Source organism: Saccopteryx leptura, chromosome 2 (assembly GCF_036850995.1).
Source record: "Saccopteryx leptura isolate mSacLep1 chromosome 2, mSacLep1_pri_phased_curated, whole genome shotgun sequence".
In the NCBI taxonomy this organism is placed as follows: Eukaryota; Metazoa; Chordata; class Mammalia; order Chiroptera; family Emballonuridae; genus Saccopteryx; species Saccopteryx leptura.
Genome location: NC_089504.1, coordinates 114,661,557 through 114,678,294, shown reverse-complemented (window position 1 = coordinate 114,678,294; position 16,738 = coordinate 114,661,557). Strand labels below are relative to the sequence as shown.

The 16,738-nt window shown below is 56.2% G+C and overlaps 1 protein-coding gene across 5 annotated transcripts in view; it reads right to left on the bottom strand.

Annotated features, from left to right (window-relative positions):
- Positions 1-12,324: 12,324 nt before the first annotated feature.
- Positions 12,325-16,738, bottom strand: part of TSPAN9 (tetraspanin 9) — a 225,683-nt gene continuing 221,269 nt past the window's right edge. For all 5 annotated transcript variants that reach the window (XM_066368595.1, XM_066368594.1, XM_066368596.1 and 2 more), the window contains one exon: positions 12,325-15,611. In XM_066368595.1, the coding sequence (XP_066224692.1) occupies positions 15,540-15,611 (72 nt within the window). In that variant the 3' untranslated portion in view covers positions 12,325-15,539. The remainder of the gene's footprint in view (positions 15,612-16,738) is intronic.

The window sequence follows — 16,738 nt, the reverse complement described above, 5'->3', positions numbered from 1 at the left end:
GCGACGGGGAGGAGGGAGTCGGCCACACCAGCACTCGCTGCACCAGGATCCTGTGCTGCCCTGGGGCCTTCCCCAGGAGAGGACCCCCTCTGGGACAGGGCCCCAAGCTTCAGCCCCTAATACTCTGCCCCTCAGGAATCTCCTGGCTGTGGCCTGATCCTCAGGAATACCAGGGATTTAAAACTTTTGGCTTTCACTTTGGGTGGGTATATACCTCCCTCCTGATTAGACCACATCGCAGACCCTGCGAAATTGGAGCCCCTGAGAAGGTGAAGCTCCGAGTAGAGGGGCGCTCCGCCCTGGGTCTCCCTCGTCCTACCCACGCTCCCCGGCCCCGAGGCCACCGCCACACAGCCGCCATGGGCCTCGCCCTGCTCCCCAGAGGGACGCGGTCCTCGCCTCCATTCTGCTTCGCGTCCCTGCATTAGGCAAGTCCTAGAAAACACAGAGCGTAGATGCTAGTTTTCTAAAGAACATGTGCCAACTCCTAAGACAGCCATTGGGTCCCCTCCAACGGCTCTGCCAAGTGAGCAGCTCTAACAGGAAAACCTAACACCTCCAGGGTCCTGGGGCCTCTCTCAGGTTCCACACAGGAGAGGTCGGCCCTGGTTATGCTAAAACCAAGGCCAAGAAAGGCCGCCCCTGCCAGCCCACTTGTTCTAGTCCCCCGTCTGATGAGGTCAGCATTCACTGAGCTGAGTCCATCCTGGGAGAAGCCTTCTCTCTCCCATACACGGTCACTGCTGTCTCCACCAGCCCTCCAAGTGCAGAGATGCACACCCTCAGCACAGGGATCGCCACGTGCACAGAGGGGAAGCCAGCCTCCCAGAGCAGATGGCCTCCCTGCCCTGTCTTGGGGACTCTCCAGGGGCTGCGGGGACCCCCCTGGCTCAGCTCCTCCACCTGGAGGGCCTTGGGGTGACAGAAGCAACTTCCTTAGAAGGGAGACCAGCTTCCCTAGCGATCCCAGATGACGCCCAAAACAAAAGAAATGGTGGTACGATTGTCTTTGCTGCCTTCCAACTTCCTGGGATCCACGCAGATAAATAAAAAATGATGGTGACTCCTAAGCTCTTTGCAGGGCCAGACATCAGACTGACACAGTCTCACAAAGTGAGGACGAGAGAGAGAGAGAGAGAGAGACAGACAGACAGACAGAACCGTGCTCTTGTCGAGGAGCCCAAGGGAGGCCGCAGTGGGCGGCGGCGCTGTGGCCTGTCACTTGTCTGCCCCTAGTGGGGTCCCTTCATTCTTTACTGAGGCCACCCAGGGCTGTGGATGTGGGGACAAAGGTGATGGGCACAGACCCGGGAGGCCCCGACTTTCTGCCCCGACCTCCTGTGTCGCACTAGGCTGGCGGGCAGAGGGCAGGGCGAGCTGCAGTTCCTGCTCTGGGTGTTGTTTTGTCCAGAGTGCTACTGGAGGATGGATGGCTGGTCCACGGTGCAAAGAAGGAAAGAACAGCCCAGAACTGGCCCTGGCCTCTTAGCTTAGAGCATTATCTCAAAACGACAAGGTTGTGGGTTTGATCCCTGGTCAGGGCACACACAGGAAGCAACCAATAGATGCACAGCTGAGTGGAACAACAAAATGAATGCCTTCTTTTCCCTCCCCTCTTTCTCCTTCCTCTCTCTGTCTCTCTAAAAATCAATCAATAAATAAAAAATTAAGCCCCGGCTGTTTGGTTGCAGAGTGTTGTCCCAAAGGACAAAGGTTGCCAGTTTGATTCCTGGTCAGGGCACGTACAGGAGCAGCTCAATGTTCCTCTCTCTCTTTCTCTGCCTCTCAAAAAAAAAAAAAAAAAACAAACAGAAATTTTAGGAACTGTGACCTCCTCGTTCATGCCTACAGCCTGGGAGATGAGAGACAGAGGACACGGAGACCACGGATGTGGCAGGTCCCCAAGGGGCGTGCCGGAAGCTGGAGTCCAGAGCCTGGGTGCTGCCCCCTGCATGGTGCCAGCCTGCCATCAGCATGCAGGGTGCTGCCCAGCACAGCTCCTCCAGGCCTGGAGGCTGTCATGCTCATGAGCTCCTTGGAGAGGGAGGAGGGCATGCCTTTTGAAAGCCATCACAATCCTGTGCAGGCCAAAGACCCGGCACACCGGGGTCCAGAAGACAAGCCCACACTGAGGGGCGGGGGATGGGCCCCCAGGACCCTCAGGCTATGTGGCCAGTTTTGGTCTTGGGCTCTTCAACTCCAGGCCATCTTCAGGGTTTCGGGGTGGAAGACATAAATTAAAAGTTACTTTCACCACCACCCATCCTGCTATGGGCCTTGAAAAGAATCTCTACTTATTGGCCACTTTGGGACTGGGGACAAAAATGGAGAAGGGGAAGTGGTTTGACTGGCAAGGAGAACCCCATATTTTGTGTCACCACTGGGAGGCGCTCACGTCCTCCAAGGATGCTAGTGATCATGTGTCTAAACCAGAAGTTCTTGAACTTGACCATGAGGGTGATGCACACTCACCAAAAGGGCTTGTTTTATATCCGATGTCTGATCCATTTGAGATTTCCCTTTAAATAACAAAAGTGTTATTTCAGATGAAAACAAACAAAAATACATGAGCAGACACATAAAGGCACCTATTGTAAAATTCCGTTTGGAGGGAACGTCCAGAATAGGTAAGGAGCAGAGACAGAGAGCAGACCAGGGACACGCAGGGCGGGAGTGGGGAGGACTCTTGGTGCAGGTCTCCTTCTGGGTGATGGAGCATTCTGCAGCGAGACAGAGGTCATGCTGCACAGCACAGTGAACGTACTTCATGCTCAGGAACGGAACAATTTAAATGTAGGCAACAGCCTTTATTTCTTACTTAGGAAATTTCACAATGAGAAAGTGAAGGACGAAAAGAGAAAAAAAAAAAAGAAAAAAAGGAAAACACCCCCAAGTCCCCCAAAGAATAAAGTTTAAAAAATAAACTGAATTGCACCAGGGAGAAGAGATAAAAAGAGCGATTACAGAAAGTGAAAGACAAAGGTCAAAGGAGGGGGGCGGACTCCTTCTGGTGGGAGAAGGAGCACAGGTTCAGCAAGCAGCTCAACAGCTGGCCTGACGTGTTTCTGGAAGCAGCTCCTCCTCTGTGGCAGGAGCCTGGGCAGGTCCTGGGAGGCTTCCTCAGATGGGGTGGCGGGGCCTCGGGTAGCTCAGGAGACGCTGTGCAGGCCCGCCGGCTCCAGAGCCTCAGCCACAGCGGCTGCGGGACGCGCACAACCGCTGGAAACAGACACCCCTCCAGGTCTGCAGCGGCCTCCTGGTCCGCCCCCGCGTCTGGCTCCTCAGGGTTGACACGCTGGGAGCTGGCGGCTCTGCCTCCTGGGCAGGTGCTAGAGTTGAGACAGGAGAAAAGGTCACCGAGTGCCTGCATTGCCATGTGTCCCCCAAAGACAGAGCAGAGCCAGGGTGTCCCACAGAAGCCGCAGCCCAGGACCCACCACAGGACGCCCTCCCCGCCACAGTCCAGCAGATGGGTGGTCTGAGGCCGGTCTCTGCTCCTGGCCAGTCTCTGGGTGCTCCCTGTGTGTCTGGCACTGACCCCTCCCCAGAAGCTCGCATGCACCTCCACCCCATCCCCTCACAGCCCCACGTTCTCACCCTTGCCCTCTGCCTCGATGGGCTCCAGGTGGTCCAGCCCGGGTCCTTCCACTTGGACGTGGTGCTCCCCGGGGGAGAGGGGGGGCTGGGAATGCTGGTGAGCTTCCCGGGGAGCCTGGGCGGCTGCGGGGCAGCAGTTCTCTGGCCATCCTCCGGCCCTGACTCCCCAACCTCAGGGGGCCACACTCACTTCCAGCCTGCCCTGACCCTCGTTGGTGTGGCACACCTGCCCCCTGCGGGTGGACACAGGCTGGGGTCTCCATCGACAGGCTGCTGCTCTTCCACCTCCTGGGTTGAGCTCTGCAATGACAGTGGTCAGCAGCCGGTCCAGAGGCCTCAAGCCCCGCCTGGCCCTAGTTGCCCTGCTTCTGCCCACTGGACCTTCTGCTCCTGGATCAGGCCCAGCCCTGTGTCTGCTCAGACCTCCCCCAGGGCAAATGAGGTTCTCCTCCAGGGCTCGGGATAAACCTCGGGCTCCATGTCCACCCTTCCAGCCTTCACCTGGGGGGTGAACCTGATGACCCTCCTTAGCCTGTTAATGCTTAGGGCAGGCCCTCCTCTCCCCACATGAACCCCCTTTTCCCCCATTCCTCCCCCCCTACACACACACACACAGGGAGGGGACAGAGGGCTGCTCAGGTGAGATCAGAGTGGTGGCCTGGCCAAAATGCAACCTCCCTGGGCCTCCCTGTGTCACCTCTGGTCCCTCCGTGGAAAGGGCCACAGGCGTCTGTGCTGAGCTGGAACCAGTGGCCTTGAGGCGCTGACACACAGCAGAGGAACATCTCATCTCTGCTGATGTCTCTCACTAAGAGAGTGGGGAGGGGGGCTGCTTTAGAATGTGGCTGCCTGGTTACCAGGGTTCCAAGTTCTGTTGGGCTCTGTGGTCAGGAAGTGAGGTCATTGTTTGGGTTCCTTACCCCAAGTGTCTCCTCACACAAGAGTAGTGACTTCACTTCCTGACAAGAGCAGTGACCTCACTACACTGAGCAGTGACCTCGCTGCACTAAGCAATGACCTCACTTCCTTACTACAGCTTTAACTTCCTCATCTGCAGAGTGGGGGGGATCCACCCTCTTACTGTGATCACTACGAGATGATGAATACACCGGACACACTCTGAGCACTCAGTAGGCTTCAGTAAACACAAGGCTCTGGGCACCCACCCCACATGGGTATGCCTGAGGAGCTCCTGGGCTGGGAGCGTGGAGGGAGGAGAGGAATGGTCACACATTTTAATCAGGACTTCATCCCCTCACCAGAGGCTGAGTTACACTCCTGTCTTCACACACACACACACACACACACACACACACACACACACACACACACACACACACACACGACAGCCAGGGGGCCAGGGAGGTCGCACTCCCCCTCAGGGTGGCTGCCCCTGTGAGCTGAGGGAGGAAGGAGCAGCTTGGTGAGTTCAGGCTGAGGGTGTGTTGACTTTGGCTGTTTGGTATTCCAGCACCTGCTGTGGCCCGACCTCTGCAAAATGCTCCTGAACCATCAGCCCAACAGTTCATGACAGAGATAGAGAGCTGGGGCCGCAGTCATGGCGCCCGCCCCAGCCGCCCACGCCAGCCGCCCACGCCAGCCGCCCTCCGTTCTCCATCTCTGTCATGAACTCCTGGGCTGGCATTCAGGAGCAACATGTCCCTCAGGGGTGTTGTGGGCCAGCCACGGCTTCACACCCCTCCCAGGTTGGGCGGCCCACCCATCCGGCCCCAGCGCTGGAGCCCGGCACATTTGCAGTTGGGAGAGAAGTCTGGCTCCCTCAGGCTGACGGCTATCCCCTCCGGGTGGAGTGTGGCAGGCAGCAGCCTGGGGTCACTGCTCATGGGAGCACCTGACCTATCACCTCCAGTGCCAACGCTGAATGAAGCCCCAGTGAGGGCGGACCTCCCTCAGTGGTCAGAAGCCTCAATCAGGTTGTGAAATCGCACGCCTGTGTGGGCACTGTTGTCTGGGGACAGGGAAGGCTAGTGAGGGACAGGAAATGCCTCCCCCCATCCCGCGAGGTCTTGTGCACCCACAGAGCCACCCTAAGCAGGGAGGAGGAGCCTGGGTGGTGAAGCCGACACCTCCTGCCTCCGTTCCCTCCTCTCTATGCTGATGCTGGGGCTCTGGGCAGGCACAGTGTGAGCTGTCTGAGGCCTAGAATCTCATCAGGGCGCCCACCCTGTGCATGGCCATAGGCCTGGCACAGAGGAGGGATGGGGGGTGCCAGGGGGATGTGCCCCCAGGGCCCTCAGGCCATGTGGCCAGTTTTGGTCTTGGTCTCTTCTACTCCAGGCCATCTGCAGGGTTTCGGGGTGGAGGACATGCATTAAGTTACTTTCACCACCACCCATCCTGCTATGGGCCTTGAAAAGAATCCCTACTTACTGGCCACTTTGGGACTGGGGACAGAAATGGAGAAGGGGAAGTGGTTTGACTGGCAAGGAGAACCCCATATTTTGTGTCACCACTGGGAGGCGCTCACGTCCCCCAAGGATGCTAGTGATCATGTGTCTAAACCAGAAGTTCTTGAACTTGAGCTTGCATGAGGATCGCCTGGCGGGCTTAGCACAGATAGCTGCCCCCTTCTTCCCCGCCTGCTTCAAATCAGAGGGACAGGGCCACAGATTTGTGTTTCTAGCAGGTTGTCCGTCAGCCAGGGCAATACTTCTCCTACTGTGTTCTCACAGCACCTGCCCTGACCTCTGACTGGGACTCGGATGGCGCTGAGTGGGTCTGTGACACTGGCTGGCAGAGCAGGTACCTGGGTCCTCTTCCAAGAAGGGACAGGTTTACAGTCCAGCCTCATTTTCCCACCGCCTCCTGCCCCACTCCATTCTTCTCTTCCGGCACAATGCCCAACCCTGAGCTCCATCCCTCGGCCTCCGTGCGTCCCCTTCCCTCCTGCTCCTTCCCACAGACACACGGTGCAGGTGCCACGAGTATTGCCAGGCACCCGTATCACTGAGGCCAGAGGGGCTCCAGGAACCAGCTGCCACAGTATTCCAGAAACAGAGAAGCTGCCTAAGCCTAGGGCATACAGAGAAACTTCTCTAGTCCCCTCCTTAGCTGGCCTCAGTGTAAGCCCAGCTGCATAGGCTAGGGTCGTGATAACAAAGGCATTATTATATCTAAAATGACCTTCTCTTGCTGTTTTTCCTCCTCTGCAGGGGAATCTCAGGCCATCAGTTCATCGGATGTGTTGCAACCCACCGCACATGCCAAAGCAGAGGGATGGCAGGGGAGGGGGCCCTTTTAGAAGCCCACTGCCTATACTGATTAGAGGCCTGCTTGCCCTTGTCGGCTCCCCAGTTTGCTGTCTGCACTGACCTCACCTTCCCATGAGTGTCATTAGCTCTTGGCGGCTAGTGAGAGCCAGGCTCAAACAAGTGTGCTTGAATTGTGTTCCTCTTAAACCTCTCTGCCTGCCTTCGGTCAGCCGGTATTCTCACGCCACTGACATGATGCCCAGGCAGCCTCTGTTAATGAGCTTGCGGTTTGCCTGTCCTGCTGCGGGCATCACCCCAGCGGCTGATGTGTGGGGAGAGGTCAGGAGCAAGGTGCCCCTCTGGCTGGCCATCAGGATCCCACCAAGCATTTCAAACTGAGACACACCTTCTACTGCCCGTGGACACCAGGTCATCTCACCCCAGAGAGCTCGTGCCTCCCCATCTGGACCACTAATTTATCCTTATCCCCAAACCAGAGGGAGGCACTTTTCATTCCAATGCAAAAAGACTTCAACTTTAAGGTTCAGAGGAGCAGAGTGCATCAGGTTGCCTGGCAGGGAACTAAAAGGAAGCAAATACTTCATCTTTTATGACATAAAACACTCATTCTGTTTCATTCACTATTCTGTCTAAGAAACTTGCTTGAGGTGGGTGGGGTCAATGAGGGCACCTGGAGAGCCCCTGAGTAAGTTGGATGCTGGGGATCCCAACAGAGGGACTGGGGGTGAGGGGGGGACAGGGGAGGCAGGCTAGGCAGGAGCCACCCCTGGCGTGAACCTGAATGGGGCCTCTTACTTGCTACATGAGCAGATCAATCCACCTTAGGCGGGACCCACCTTGCATCCCCCGGCCCTTCTCCTGTATCCCGGCCCCTTTGGTCAAGATTGTCCCCTGAACACAGTGGCAGCCTTCTGATGGCTTTGATATCAGGCAGAGGAATGGACCCAGTCTGAGGAGGCATGTCCACAGTCATCTATCTCATAGGACCCGAATGGCTGCTCACCTCCACCATCACTGTGAGTGTGAGTGTGTGTATGCAGGTACACACAAGCACACAAGTGTGCCTGAAGAGGGATGAGCCCCCCGCCAGGCCCCGCCCTGCCGCACACAGCACTGTGGGTGGCTGCCCAGGAACAAGCTGGATGTCTTTACATTCATGCTTTTTATTTAGTTTCACAGCAACTGAATTGGCCCCGCTGCCTGTAGGGGCTCAGTTAGGATGGGGGCAGTGGAAGCCTTTGCTGAAGCTGTCTGTCACCCTTGGTGGCTGCCACTCGCCTGTCAGCTGGCACTACATCCTTGCCGGGCCCCTGTCAGCCGCTGTGGGGTGGACTGGCTGCAGCCGGGTGGGGTGCTGGCCCCCACTTCCTGTCCTGGCTGAGGGTAGCGAGGCTGAGGGGGGGGGCATAGGGGCCCAAACCCAAGATCATTCCACTTTGCTCTTCTTTTTTGTTTTCATCAAGCTTTTAATGAAAAGATCGTAAAATAACATTTTCTCTTGTCAGAAAAGCAATTCACTTACTTTCTTCTTAAAAACAAATCCACAAGAAGCCCCTACTTCCCTTCTCCTGCTTCCATCGCTGGCTGAAGCCCCGTCAGGCCATGACTGACTGAGCAGGAAGGAGAGGGCACCGCAGGGGAATGGTGGGACCCTTTGGCTTAGGCCAGGGGTGAGGAGGGCTGTGAACAAAGCTTGATTCCTGCCCTTCCCACCAGCCAGGCGCAAACCGTGTCCCTGCTCTGAGGGCAGGACCAGGCCAGCCAGAGCCAAGAGCACCAATGTCCCCGTTAGCCTCGGCACTCCTGGAAGAGGTCAGAAATAGTCTGGTAAGTGGCTCATGGATCCTAATTGGGGTTTAAAGAATCAGTAAAATAAGAAGGCCGAGTCCTCAGGAGAGGACTCTCTTGACAGAGAAAAAGAAATATATTGAGAATACTGTATTTCCCCATGTATAAGATGCTCCCATGTATAAGATGCACCTTAATTTGGGGGCCGAAATTTGAAGGAAAAAAAAAGTGTTGCATAAAGTTATTTATCTCAAGTTTTATTCATCATAAAATTCATACAACTCCTCATCTGCATAAAAATGCAGGAAATGCAAGTTAAAAAAATCTACAACCACTCTATAAGACGTACCCAGTTATTAGACCTCAAATTTTTCAAAAAAGGGTGTGTCTTATACATGGAGAAATACAGTATATATACTGAGATTGCAGGAATTGAGTGGGAGAGTTAGGGCAGGAGGGAGAAGACAAAAGGGCAAGGAGCTTCCTGAGGCCATTAAATGACAGCATGGGCTTGTCTTGCCCATCTGTGGGGTCGGCCCTGCTTTGGAGGACAGTGAGGCTAGGTCCCAGAACTCTGCAGCCACCAGAAGAAAAATCTCTGGGCAACATGCTTCCCCACCAGACCCAACCAGACCACCATGGAGGCTGGCTATTTCAGTCCCTGTCCTCCTCTGCATGATGGACACCAAAGGAAACTGGGCTGTGCCCCAGGTGTGCCCCAGCGACTCCCAGCTACCTGGCAGGCTCTAGGGCCCCAAAGGGGAAGTTCCGGCTTCAGTCCGAGAGCCTGGATGGAGTGTTGCTATTCTTCTTGTTAGGTTAAGGAAGCACAATAGTCCATCTCCTCAGCTGTCGTTAAACTCAGCAAAATGAGATGGCTTAATCAATAGCCTCCCAATCTTTACTGAATGCTTTAAGAAGAGGCCATTGCAATGCCGATATTTTGTGCCCCAAATGACATTTATTTAATCTGACTTCCCTCTTGCTTCTGAGACTTATTGAATGCTGCTCCTGCCCGCCCAGAGCAAAGCTGACGCAGGGGAGAAGCCACCACATATGCATATCTGCTTTCAACAGCTCACTCCCCTCCCAGGTCACTCTCCTGTGACCCAGCTTCCAAGCTAGGGGGATGCTCTTCCTTGTGGACCGGCCGGGGGGATGCTCTTCCTCGTGGACCAGCCAGGGGGATGCTCTTCCTTGTGGACCAGCCAGGGGGGTGCTCTTCCTTGTGGACCGGCCGGGGGGATGCTCTTCCTCGTGGACCTAGATTTGACTACTTTCTTGCCAAGCACCTTCCTTGGCCCAGGAACAAGCTGGATGTCTTTACATTCATGCTTTTTATTTAGTTTCACAGCAAATCTATACTATAGGTATTACCCTCATTATGCAGTCGATGGAGCCAGGACAAATCCAGTGACTGCAAAGGCTCATGTGGGCACCAGCTGCAGTGTGGGCATTTACCCAGGCCCTCCAGCCCCAAACTGGCACTGCTCCCACCCAGACCTGGTTCAGTGACAGCTAATAACATAGTTATGGCCAGGACAAATCTAGATAACCTCTGTGAAAGCATTTTACAAGCTGTGATGCTGAAAACAAACAAAAGGAGAGATGTGATTACACCATGCTGGTTCCTGCCCATCTCCTGCCCATAAGTCCTGAGCCCAGAAAATACACTCACTCTCCATTTGGTGCAAACCATTAGTCATCTGCATGTCCAGGGTGGGGGACGTCATGCCGTGTGAATGGCAAGAATGCTCATTCTCCCCACAATATGTCTAATTTGTCACCAAGGCTTGTCAGTTCTCCTGTGGGTCTCAATTCTGTTTCTTTTCTCCATCCACGGGCACTTCTCTCACCTAAATCACTGGAGCAGCCTCTTCCTGATGTCCCTGCACCCACCCTGCCCCTCAGCCATTCTCCACTCTGTAGCCACCGTGATGGTTCTCAAGGGCGGATCCAAGCCGGTCACACAGGCTTCACTCTCAGCAGCTCCTGTTGCTCTTAGCTTAGATCTCAAACTCTTTGACCTGGTGGCCGCAACTCTCTCCAGACACCTCTGCACCTTCTGTGTCAGCCCCAGTGACATCGACGGACATACCTCGCTCCACTCCTGGCCAGGTTAACTCCTCCCGTCTTCTCAGCTACGACATCACTGAGTTGGGGTCAGTGACTCTCCCACCCGTAAGCAGCACCATCACGGCACTGACCTGCAGTCCCCTCTGCAAGCATAAGGGTTGGGTCCAGGCTGTTCACTGCTGTATTCAAGCTGCTTGGCACAAGTTGGCATTCAAGGTGTCAGGGTGATAAATGTCTTGTCACTGCGAGCCCCAGATGGGTCATTTTGAGGAAGTTCTCATATGCATACCAAGCCTGTCCAGTTGTGGCTCATAAACCATCCTTTCTCACTTGCCCTGTGCTGGGTGCTGGTGGAAGGCAGCTAGCTCAGCACCTCCCACAAGAATGGGGGAGCAAGGGAGGTCCCCCGGGGTCATCTCCGCCACCCCATCCCACAGGCCAAAGAGCCCAAAAACCCCCAGCCGAGTCATTAGAAGTCTCCAGGTGAAAGATGCCCAGCCCGGACCTCCCATGGACATCTCCTCTCCTGCTCAGCCAGGCGGCTGCCTCTCCCGACTCAGCTCCAACCTGACCACCACCCAGTGCTGACAGAACAGCCTGTGTGTTTCACGCCCTGGGGGCTAGTGGGTCTCACACTGCCCCCAGGAACCAACAGCACAGAAACCCAGGGGACATCCCAGTGTTGTGTCCACAGGCTGAGGGGCAGGACAGTGCTGACAGAACAGCCCGTGCATCTCATGCCCTGGGGGCCAGTGGGTCTCACACTGCCCCCAGGAACCAACAGCACAGAAACCCAGGGGACGTCCCAGTGTTGTGTCCACAGGCTGAGGGGCAGGAGTAAGACTGGGAAGAGAGGAAGTAGTTTCCATCTGCATTCCCATCACTTGGAGGGTCATCCATCTCTTAGCTCAACCAACTCCTGACCCCACAGCCACAGAATAAATCTCTATGGGGAGGCACTCAAGGACCCCATTGCTGTTGACCTTTGACAGAGTCACCTCAGACTCCTGATTCCTCAGCACATCGCTGGAGACTTTGGGACGCAGCAGCTGCAGGATGGAGCCCAAAAGGTTGAAGCCCTGGGGTGACTCCATGCCAACCACACCGCTCCCTTGAGGGAGGGAGCCAGACCTCCACACATGGGTGGGTGAGATGCCACTCCTGCTCCCACCACACCCATGCTGCACATCTGTTCGGGAGATACAGTGCCCAAAACTGCCAGTCCCTGCCCCCACCGGAAGCCATGAATGACTCGTGGCTTACCCCTTCTCCCAGCACACTGTGGCCTGGCCCACAAGACTGGTGGTCTGGATGGGACACACACACAGGTAGGAGCTGACCTCTCAGGCAGAGGGCCCTGCCACTTGGACTGGCCCCCAGCCAAACCTGCATCAGGTCACCAGGCAAAGGGGGTGCTGGGATTCCTCAGGCACCCACAGAAGGACACCCCCCCCAGCCCAACACGGCCATGACCTGGGCCTGAGAGGAGGAGGTGAGGCCCTGGCTGTGGGGTGTGTCTGGGACAGAATGGATTAGTGCTTGATCCCCAGCTGGTCTCTCACACCAACCAAGACATAAAATGTCACAGGCACAGCTAACTGAACAAACACACCACAAAGAGACAGCCTGCTTGTGCTTTTGACACATTATCAGTTTTTATTTAAAAACATGCTAAAAACATGGTGCTCAATAAAGCCAGGACAAGGATGAAGGAAATGCAGATACAGCATCGCAAGCAGAAAAGTGCATTTGAAACCAACAGTCGTGCCCCCGTGCTCTCCTGCACTGCCCTGCGGATGGGCAGGGCGTGGCCATGGGCCCCAGGGCCTCGCCCTCAGAGTGCCCGGTTAGGGCAGGAAGGGGCCTGCCCTGGACTACTGCTTCCCTGCAGGCAGAGGAGGGGAATGGGAGAATGGGAACAGGAGCAGCCGGACTCTGAAGGGCTGGGGGACACAGAGTGGACCACAAGCATCTGGCCCCAGCTCCCGTCCTATGCCAGGCCCCTGCTAGTTAGCACCTCCACCAGTGGGTGGGCAGGGGGCCAGAGAACGGGGCGATCATTTCCATCCGACTGCTCTTTGGCCACTAAAACAAGGGCAGTGGCCACCCAAGTCAGTCCAGAACACCTGTGTGAGCACTGGGGTGGGCTCAGCAGCCCCTCCAGAGTGAGAGCTCAAGATGCAGGCCCAGCCCCCCAGGGAGAGGCTCGACAGAGCGTGGGAGGAGACCCGTGCCCCAACAGCTGCTTGCTACAGCCCCTGAGGAGCAGTTCCTGGCCCCTGCTCACCCACCTCCCCTGTGACATGGCTGTGGAGAAAGATGACTTCCTTTGAAGCCATCTGCAGGACCCCGACCTCTGAGCCTCTGTAAACTGCCTGCATCAGATCTGACTAAACTAACTCTGACCCTAATGAGGGAAGCCATGATTGAGGCCTTCTGTGCAGTGTGGGCCAGACAGGGGCTCAGAAGAGCACCCTGGCCCGTGCACGGTGCCTCCACCCAGTGTAGACGTGGCCCAGTGATGGAACAACCAAGCACAGGGCGAGGCAAGAAGGGAGTCTGGGAACTGAGGACAAGGCTCTGCAGGGACACACGAGGTGCGGGGCTGGCGGGAGGAAGGGGTCTGTGGCGGGCTCTGGGGCTAGAGGGTGCTCCTGAAGCTCAAGAAACGTAAGATCGCCAGGGAGGCTACACACACCCCAAGGTGCTAGGCTTTTGCTGTTGATTTTAACAAAAAATAAAAATTGCATTGATAGGCATAAACAAACCCACCCCGCCCCCGCCCCCACCCCCAGTATAAACTCATTATGCACGAGGTCCCACTGTGCGACTTGGACGTGTGTTTGCTGAGTGTCTCTCCTCAATGGCATGGTGGCACATCTGCTCTAAGCTCTGCAGACTGGGGTTCCTGGGGAGGGGGAAGCTCCTTACCAGGAGCATGGGCTGGAGAACCGAGGCAGTCTTGCTCAAATGAGTGCTTGCCCGTCCTCCACGCCAAGCCCTACCTTCCCAACTCTCCATCTGCACCAGCGCTCCTGTCTCAGGAGGGTGGCTTCACTGCCCAATTCAGAGACTACTCTACCTGCTACTCCCCACCCTCCAAACACGTGAATCCCGAGCTCACCAAAAGTTCTGCACGCCTGGTCCTGACTGCACTGCACCTAAGTTTTGTGGAGGAGTTGCTGGCGGGGTGGCCGAGTCTCAGCTCAGAACAGAAACATGGAGGCTGAAGCGGGGATGTGGGCCTCCGGGGGAAACTAGCCAGGAGCCCAGTGGTGTGGGAGAAGGCAGCTAGCTGCCTGTGAGACCCCGCCTGGGGAAGCACACAGGGTCCTACCTGGCTGGGGGGAACCTTTCCAAGATCTGTCACACAGATTCTTGACTTCTTTCTTTAACTGCAAAACGCTTGCTCAGACCAGCCTAAGTGTGGTGGGCGCCCGCGGCAGCCACTGCCTCGGCTGCCGGCTCACCTCCAGGCCTGACTCGGGCTGCTTTCGTCCTGGGGCCACTTAACAGGATCCAGTCTGACCTTTCTCAGGTCTCTGTACTTTTCCTTGGGGTCACAGAGGACACGATCACCACCCACTCCACCCTCAGTGAACCCCGAGGAAGGAGATGAGGGTCCTGGGACCTGGACGGACATGTCTCCCTTCTTCCCTGCTGGGAATCAGCAGCCCAGTGGGTCGGGCTGGAATGATTATAGGCACCATTTCCACCTGCCCTTCTTGACTATCACGGGTCCTCTGCCACTGTCTGAGCAGCAAACCTAAGGCCTGCTTCCCCTGCCAGAGCAATGTAGAAAGTGAGCAGCAGCTGAACTAGAGAGGTATGTGTCCGAGTGTCTAGCGGGAATGTCTGTGAAATCTCTGGGTGTGCAGAACCTGTCACGGGAAGGCCCGTGTGAGGCAGGGGAGCCTCCTGTGCCAGCAGACGGCAGGAGGATGAAAGAAGGGGAAAGACAACTGCTCATCCATGAAGGGGAAGGACCCACGACGGCTCCGGCCGTGTTCCCGGCAAAGCGCTTCGCCAGCCTCCAGGCCCCCGTGCTCTGGCCTCTTGCACCAGCACTCGCAGACACACTGCTCCTGTGCAGGACTCCTCCACGCCGCTCACGCTCCTCCGGTCCACCTGCTCGCCCGGCTCCTGTGCCCCAGCCGCCGCCGGGCCAGGGAGCGGGCCCGGCCGGCTCTCCTCAGTGCACTGAATGCAGGCAGGCCTCCTGTGCTGCACAGTGGTTTGTCCTGACTAAAACCAGAGAGATGTCCTCTCTCCCACCCGTCTCCCACCCTCAGAAAAAAAAAATCAAACCGTTACAGAAATCAACGCAGTAAAAAGTTATAAATCAGAAAGCTAACCCTAAACTTATCTGAGATAATATTCCTGAATAATCATAATCAGAGTAAAATAAAATTAAAAAGTTACACTGTAAGGTATAAAATGCCTGGGCAAGATGCTCCCTGGGGCCTTGGCGTGGAGGCAGCCTGCCCGCTCCGCCACGGGCACCCCTGCGGCAGTCTCTCCACCAGGAGGGAGCGCTCTGCTGCACCCACGCGGCCGTGCCAGGGAGGACGGGCGGGGCCCACACGCAGCGCTGCGTCTCCGCCGCGGTCCCCTGGCCCCGTCTTCTTTGGCAAGTACACATGTGCAGACAGCCAGGAGCCCCAGCTCCCCATGGTCTCCGTGCCTCTTCCCACCTGGCCCTCCACCCCCAGAAGGCGGAGGCGGGTGGGTGGGAGGGCAGCGGGGGTGGGGCAGGGCAGCAGTCTGGAGTGCAGGCAGGCGACACAAACTCAACTCTCCTCCCCTGGCACAGTGTCTGCGTGGGGCTCCGGCTCCACCCGCCGCTCAGGCGTCGTACTTTTTGCCAGTCCGGTGGATGTGCTGGAAGAGGGTCATAGAGAAGGCCATGCCCAGAATCTGAAAGACAGGGGGGAGGGCCTGAGACAAAAAGCCCCCGCTGGGGTCTGTCACGTGCCCCTAAAGAAAATGGTACAAGCACTTAGTGCTTGAAAGAAGCCGGTGGCAGGAAGACAGTGGTGACCAGAGGAGGGCACCCGGTGACCAGCTCGGGCCATCTCAGAGCTGTCTGTACGGTGTCACTGACCTTCCCCAAGACTGGAACCCCCGGGTTCAGCGTGCTGTAGTGATGCCGAATGTACCAGGGACCTGACCCTAAGGGCAGCTAACAGGAAGTGAGGAGGGGGAGAAACGTGGAGCAACGTGCGGACCCTGTGCTGAGTCACTCCTGTTTGGTTCTGGGATACACCACATGATGTCGTTGGCTGCAGCAGATGCATCTTACCCGTTATGCTTAGAACGACATTAACACTCTGTTGTTCCCTCAACTCCTAATCCTGAAAGAGGGTGGTGGCCTGGAGTGGTGGGGGCGGCAGAAGGGAGCCAGCCTGTGGCTCACAGTACTACAGACAGTGTGCAGTGGGCTCAGGCCATGGAGCACGGACAGTGTGCCTCTCACACTCAAGGTTCAGGCAGCAATGGAGGGGACCATGGCTGGTGAGCCCAGCTCCAGGGTTCTGGTCCCTGTCCGGGCCTGATGACAGGCAGACCTGAAATAAGCCCATTCTTGGCACTAAACAGAATCTTGCTTCCTCTGAGTGCATCTCAAATCTGAGCTCTGTGCAAATGACAGCAGGCTCACCTGCTAAGCTTGCAAGCGCTTAGATAAAGCAAACATGATCCAGCCCCCAAATCCAAGAGTTTAGGAGAAAAAAAGATAACTTCATGCAGGAGGTCGACCATCTTCCTATACACCAACCAGCCACATTCAAGTGCTTCAAGAGAATTAAGGCCCTGAAGACTCCTGCTCACCAGGAACAAGAGCCATCCAGACTGGGCACAGGAGAAAGCCTAGGAAATGCTTGTCCCCCAAAAGATTGGGGTATCTTGTTCCCAGACAGCTCATCAGCCCTGTCTTCAAGATGAAAGGCATCCTCCCCTCCCCATCATCTAGACTAGGCCTTAAAAAGAGCAGCTATCTTTACTTCCTTGCTAATAACAGCTATCATTTACTGAATATTTCCTAT